The sequence below is a fragment of the Equus przewalskii genome, chromosome 26 (assembly GCF_037783145.1).
Source record: "Equus przewalskii isolate Varuska chromosome 26, EquPr2, whole genome shotgun sequence".
Taxonomy (NCBI): Eukaryota; Metazoa; Chordata; class Mammalia; order Perissodactyla; family Equidae; genus Equus; species Equus przewalskii.
The window spans coordinates 4,201,267-4,208,567 of record NC_091856.1 but is presented as its reverse complement, the minus strand read 5'-3'; the positions used below and the strand labels follow the sequence as shown (position 1 = coordinate 4,208,567).

At 46.4% G+C, this 7,301-nt stretch overlaps 1 protein-coding gene across 1 annotated transcript; it reads right to left on the bottom strand.

The window, feature by feature from the left end:
- Positions 1–3,932: 3,932 nt before the first annotated feature.
- On the bottom strand, positions 3,933–4,892 carry LOC103542786 (olfactory receptor 13C7-like). Its single transcript, XM_008509712.1, has one exon. The coding sequence runs from the start codon at positions 4,890–4,892 to the stop codon at positions 3,933–3,935; it is 960 nt and encodes a 319-aa protein (XP_008507934.1).
- Positions 4,893–7,301: the final 2,409 nt, after the last annotated feature.

The following is a 7,301-nucleotide window of genomic DNA, read 5'->3' as shown; positions in this document are numbered from 1 at the left end:
AACTCTGACTGTGTGACCATGTAGAGCTGGTTCTTCATCTGGTCCACAAGGACAACCATGGAAGACTGTTGGATGTCTCCGAAGGCAGACGTATGACTTTTTTTTAGCATTTTTAGCATTGACATGCTGTGTGAGAAGACAATGAGGATGACATGAGTTGATCTTGGTGACTTGTTCTAGCTCCTAGTACTCACTGCTTCCTTTCCTAAAAGCTCCCAAACTGTCAGAAACACCATAAAGCAGAAGAGAATGAAGAAATTATGTCTCCAAATTCTAAGTCTAGAGTTACTTCCCCCTACCCTATTTGCTCGGTCCTCCAATGATAGGGGACTGAGAGAAGAGAGAACAACTGTCCTGAAATAGGCACCATACAGACACAGATTGTGTACAGGGGCGGCTCATCCTCTGACCTGAAGGATCAGCTTGGGGTTCTCACCATTCCAGGCTTACACAAGTGGACAAAGAAGAAGGCACTTACTGACCAACTGCCTGCTCTTAGCCAGAGATTCAATTTAAGTCCTTCTGATTGCACCAAGGTGATGAAGAACCAGATATTGATCACCCAAAGTGAAGTGGATGTTTATGAAACACTTGTTATGGTCATTCTCCTTCAATAGCTCACATACTCTTCCATGAAGCCTTCCTAGGGATCAGTGTTGAGTTGTATTTTTCTCTGGTTGTATTTACATATGTCTAAGAGGAATGAACTTCTTTTTCACTGTATTCTTTTCTTAGTCTGCCGTGTTGCAAGTACATCCCACGGGCCACCATGTGCCAGTGGGTGTGCTTATGTGTCTGTCCCTCTTCCCAGCCCTTGGAAGGCAGGAGCTGTGATGGATTCTTCCCAGCTTTCTTTCATGACTCTGCACTAATAGGAGTTCTACGTAAGTAGGATAAATTTGTTTAGAACTTATGATTGGTTACCCAAACCATTAATTCTCCAGAAGCAAATATCTTGGGGATGAGGAGAGCCATAGACCCTCCATTTTTATCTTTACATGTCCCCCAGTTCTAATCCTGACACAAGTCACTTCTCCCAAGGTTGCTCCCTCCATTTACATCATCATCAGCTGCCTTTATTCCCTCAAAAATACCCAGGACTTTCTGACTTAGAATGGTTGTGTAAAAGGTGCCGATTTTCTTTTGCACAAACAGCACTGGACGTTATTTCCTTCTGAACACACCTGAAACTAGAGTTTATGTTATCTAGTATCAGTCACAGAAATGCTTCATGTCTTGTAAAAACAAGGTCTCTCTACTTGTTGGGTGTAATTTCAAATTGAACCTGTGCTCTTTATAAGGAGAGGAAAGGGGAGTGTATGCTGGGATTTATATGCATGGATGCAGTGTGAAAAGCATTAATTTTCACCAATGTCAGTCAATGAGATGTTTGCTTTAGTGCTCCACCTTTAATTTGAGTCAGAGTTGCTTCCCATCTACATCTGCTTCTTTCTGTCAACTGACTTCTTTCCCTTTTTCTCATTTCATATGTTTTCTTTAAGTTATAGTTTCTTCTGACTCACAATTTCTGTTGCATCGCGTCTCTAGTGAGCACATGGGTATGGACTATCTATGTATGATAATCCCTTAGTTTCAGCTCATATTTCTACATGGTTAATTCTTCCCATGTTTCTTGCCTCAGATTCCCAAGGGACAATATGATTACTCTGACATATATTTGGGCCACATCAAATCAGAGGGTTAGAGAATGACAGTTTGATGGGTAATGGGTCTTAAATTCTTTTCATTTTCATAGTGTAACCCTTTCTCAAGAAGCATCCAAACATAACTTCTTGCTAGAAGGACAAGGACATTTACTCCCAGTTGATAGATGAAGCAACTGAGGCCCTGATAGGGGAAGGAGCTTGACCAAAGTCATAACACTAGTATATAATGCTAGAGGAAGAAATGAAAGGCAGATGTCTTGGCTATGCAGTCTTGGATAGGACTTCCTCTACTGGAACAAAGAATGGCAAATGAGTCAGTGTAGTCTATGGTGGCCTTGGTGGTGTGATAGAAGGCAAACGTATCTCACCTTCTTTCAACAGCTGTCCTGCCATATTAGGAGAGAGATAGAAGCAGTTGTTGTAGCAATTTAGTTTGGGATGGTTAATGGACCCTTGCTGTCTTTTCCTCCTTGTAATACTTAGAGTCCCCTCCTTATAATACTCAGCATCCCCTGAATTAACCCTCAAAGGAATATTGCATCAGCCTTAATGGGGATGAAACAGGATCAACTCTGTTCTCCCCAGTGGGGTCCACCAAGAAGCCTGCTAGTTTCTGAACCTAGGGCCAAGACTGGTCATGAGCAGCTGCCTCTCAATGAACCCTCACCCCGATCTAGTTTAGTTTTGTTCTTTTGGTTATAAGACCCACCTAAGCTGGCTTGAGGAAAGTTTTATTGTTGTGGTGGTTCTAAATAAAGATGCATTTGGAGCAACTGGTGGAATCATATAAATCAAAGAGCAGGATTCTTAGCGGAGCAAGGCTAAAGGATTGTAGAGATGGAGAGTGTTCTTGATAGCAGGAAGCTCCAGGGAACTCAGAAGCAGAGTTTGTGCATTTACCTTCTGAATCTCCTCAATTAGTAAGAAAAACACTTTCTACATCTGTTTCTTTCTTTTCTCTCTTCTAATGGGCTTCATCTGCTAACTCATGGCTTTGCTTCCCACTCCACGACCATAACTTCAACCCTACCTCATGGATTCTTTGATGGATCATTTCTGATTTGGGTCTCACTAAACTGATGCAGTCTCTCTATTTCCCAATTCCAAATTCCTGAAAGACAAATATAATTAGCCCAGTTCATCCTTTTGCTTCAGTCAGGCACATTACCTTCAAATCTATGGATTAACTCCTCAGGGGTCAGTTGCTCTGGTCCAGTGAATGATGGCCTGCAGGATTACTGAAATTCTCACTGGGCTGAAGGTGGGACTGTGCCCTTTAGAAGGGAATGTTGATATGGCAAGCTCTATGACATCTTTAGGATGTGACATGAGCTTGGCTCTATGGATATAACCATAACTAGCAAATTCTATGGTATCTCACTTCTTAATTTCTCAATCTACCTTTGATTTCAGCCACAGCTATGTGGACAGTTTATGCAGCCACAGATGGGAGGGAGTCCCTGGTACTGTGCCTCTTGTTAGTTCTGGGCTTGAGAATAATGTTTGCATTTGCTTCCTGACAATCTTTTTTGGGGTTTCATCACCATGCGGCACATTCCTGGAGTGTGTGCTACGTAACTACTATCCATATGCCAGGCTTGTTTCATGGACAGAACCTTGGGAGCTGCAGGTGCTCAGCCGTGCAGCACTCCACGACTGCTGCAGTGGGCTGGCACGTCTGCCTCTGCACTTCCCTGCAGCGACAATAAAGAGGAGAACATGATAAATGATGAGATTCTTAGTGTCCATTAGATCAAAACAGAGCAGCTGCTCAAGATAAGTCCCACTGTTTCTAATGCTAAGATTTGAGCGGAAGTCCTGCCACAGTGCTAAGGATCACTATTGTGTGTTGAAACAGATGACATTTTCCAATTTATCCCTAATCTGGTAGAGCAAAGGTCTCTGGGATGAGACCAAAGCAGAACAGAGCAAACAGTAGTTCTACACAGGGAAAAACAAGATACTCTAAGGTCCCAGGACCACTAACATTTCTGTTTGTTTGTTTGTCTCTTTTGACCACATCTGTAACTCTTTGGATAGCCATAAAATTCTGGTATCAGAGGATTCAAGGTTTGGGCAGCAAAATATAGCTATGATATGATACAGTGTGGTTCTGTGTGAAGCCAAGAAACTAAACAACAGTGCCAGAAATGAAAAGGCTCTTTCCACTGACAGCCCGAGGACTCCCCTGGGTTACCATTTCCCCACAAGTTCAATGAGGAGTTCAGAGGTCTTACACTCTGGCAATCTGGGAATCTGTGATAGTCACTCAGTTAGGTGTTTCTGATGTATCAGCTTCTTCATAGCAGCCTTCACGTCCTTGTTCCTCAGGCTGTAGATGACGGGGTTGAGCATGGGGGTCACCACCCCATAGAAGAGGGAAATGAGTTTGTCTGAAAGGTCCTGTTTGTCTGCCCCCAGCGGGTCCTTGGCCTTAGGCTTCCCATACATGAAGAGGATGGTCCCATAGAAGACGACCACGACTGTGAGGTGGGCAGAGCAGGTGGAGAAGGCCTTTTTCCTCCCCTCAGCTGAGGGGATCCACAGGATGGTAGCAATGATGAACATGTAGGAGACAAAAATGAACAGGACTGGGATTGCAAGGAAGATCACGTTGGCCACAACCATGCTGATCACATTGATGGAAATGTCAGCACAGGCCAACTTCAGGACAGCCAAGATCTCACAGGTGAAGTGGTTGATGATGTTGTCCCCACAGAACGGCAGCCTCATGGCCTGCGATGTTTGAACTATAGAGGTGGTGAGACCAGCTGCCCATGAGCTGATGGCCATGGGCACATAGACAGCCTTGCTCATGATCACGGGGTATCTAAGGGGGTTGCAGATGGCCACATAGCGATCAAATGCCATCATGCTCAGGAGCACACACTCTGTGGCTCCCATGGCAAAAGAGAGAAACATCTGCACAGCACAGCCTGAGAAGGAGATGGTTTTCCTGGGGGTCAGAAAGCTGTTGAGAATGAGGGGGACTGAGGAGGTTGTGTAGCAGATGTCCAGGAAGGAGAGGTTCCCCAGGAAGAAGTACATTGGCGTGTGCAGGTGGGAGTCAAGGGTGGTCACCAGCATGAGGACCCCGTTGCCCAGCAGGACCACCAGGTACATCAGCAGGATGAGCACAAAGAACATTTTCTCCAGCCCTGGGTGGGCTGAGAGGCCCAGGAGAATGAACCCCACCATGGGGGAAGTCTGATTGGACCTATCCATGGTGCATCTGCTCTGTCACCTGCAGGAGCTATCTGAGGTCAACCTCCACACTCTCTGACTCCAAAAGTGCCTGGGCAGCCGGGCAAAACCCCACCCTGCTGAGCAACTGAAGAACAGCTCTGACGATTTGGTCGATCTATGGGATTCTAGGTAAATATATTGTGCTTATAGCCTATTCTTGTAGCCCCATTTTCCCCATATATATCTTGTAGCATTAGCTGAAGTTTGCCCTGTAGCAGTTTCTGTGCGTCATGTTTTCAATATTCCTTGAATTCTTGCATGTTCTAAACTGTTTAAAATATTTAACTTCTTCCAGGAAGAATGAACGAGTTAATTTGGACTAACTCTCCTGCAGATGACAATTAGAAAAACTGGACAAACTATATAAAACATTTGTGTAATGCATTTGCAAGGTAATAAGACAATGAGGAATCATAGGGTCACAATTCTGGGAATAAGAGGGACTCGGAGAAGTAAGAGCAGCATTTGAAGGTAGGTTTCCACTGGGGCATTTGCAGCTTCTGGAGGTGGCACTGAGAGTCCAAGAAGCACTACAGACAGCCTGGAGGTGGGCAGCAAGGCCATTATGAAGGTGCCCCTAACCAAACCTCCTCCCTTTGGGAGGGGACCCCAAAGGCAGCGCCATAGGAATAAGAGTGAATCAGGAGGAAACACGCATTTCCAGGTGCTGGAGCTCAGCTTCAAGCCTTCTCAAGCCCTGAGATTGGATTGAGGCAGTCTCAGATTTTCCGTGCTCTCCAATATCTAACAGAAGCAAACACAAATCCACTCTGAAGGAAGGTGACATAACCCCAGTCTGTAAATCATTTTTACAAATAATTTCGCAAATATTGGACATCTGGAACACATTAAAAAAGCATATGGCACACAGGAGTCAAGACAATATAAATGAAAACCAACAGGAACTCGAGTGTCCCTGTCCTTGGGGCAGGTGGGAGCCAAGGGCTCCTGTGCCCTGGCGTCACCTCCTGAGAGAATTGGCCGACTGCAGTGCCAAGGTCTTAGCAGCCTGTGATCCTTTGGTACATTGGGGCAGCTCGTGCGCCATTTGTGCACCGTGGCCACGTGGAAGGAGAGTTCTGGCTGAATATCCCCTCTTCACCCTCCACCTGCCTGCACCAGAGGCGCTGGCTTCTCTGAGACTCTGCACACAGTCCTGCTCTGCCAGCGCTACCTGCTGGGAAGCTTGCATCTCTCCTCAGACGTCTAAGTGTTCCGTGAACTGGGAGTTATTCTGGACCAGTAAAAAACTTGTTGGCAATCGTGAGGGTGTTGGGCATTCAGTTTCATTTGCTCTGTATCTGAAATTCTCGTCCCAGAGACCTATCTTTCAATAATCAGGCCTTCCTCAGTTGTGCAGGGCGCTTCCTGCCTGGGGAGCTCTGAGCCGCTCCTCTGCTGGTGCCCAGCATTAGAGCTGTTACCGAGTCAGTGCCGTCATAATTCAGGTCAGCTGGGCAGACATTTACTGAGCGTCTGCTCTGGGATGGGTATAATTCTAGGTGCTAGGAACACAGCAATGAGGGGCAGAGCCCCTGACTCAAAATCTAACGGAGTGGGGGAGGAGGGGTGGAAGGAGGAGGGGAGAATAATTATACAGACAAGTAATTACATCACCACCATCATCATCATCATCATTACCATCCCTATAATCGTTCTAATGCTAGTGACAATAGGCGTTAGGGTCTATTTGGCAATGCGCTCCCTTTCCAACGCAGAAAGCCCCTTCCTGCCCTTCTCACGGTGACCCCGCCTGGACCTGACTCCCTGAGGGATGTGCGGTGCTGTGATGAGCCTCCTAGCCAGGCTCACTGCACTTTAAAGTAGTTCCCCTTCGATATTGAGCTGAAATCTGCTCCTTTGCAACTTGAATCCCTGCTCCCCAGACCCCCCCCCCAAATATCCAGAAATAGCTTGGCTTCAGCATGAAGATAAACAAGGATCAGTCTCCCCTTTTCTCCCAGGGCCTTAAAACAATCAATCCATCTCTTAGAAGCAAATGTACCATCCAGGAATTGGCTACAAAGGCTGGTCAGTACTGAGAACCGCCCCCAGCTTAGGGATGGCTCAGGTGCCTGGCACAGATGGCTGCCTGCGGTGTGTGTGCTGGAGCAGCCCCGGCGGGGTTGTCATTCTGTGTCAGCCAGCCCTCCAGTCTCTCCCAAGAACCTGGATCATGTGAAGAAAATTATCCCTCCGTGTCATCACAACCAGAAACATGACTTGTTATTATTGCTGGACTTGGGATTCGTAACTTCAGAAGGAGAAAGAGCCCCCAGTTTTAACCGAGGAGGGAAAGCTGCAGGGGAAGACTACGAGCTGCGTGGCCCCGGGCAAGCCCTTTCCCCTCAGCACACAGCGGGCGAGGCCAGAGATCTTGGAGACTCT

Bases quoted from the DNA above. Each gene is read 5' to 3' on its own strand.
- LOC103542786 (XM_008509712.1), bottom strand. From the start codon at position 4,892: ATGGATAGGTCCAATCAGACTTCCCCCATGGTGGGGTTCATTCTCCTG.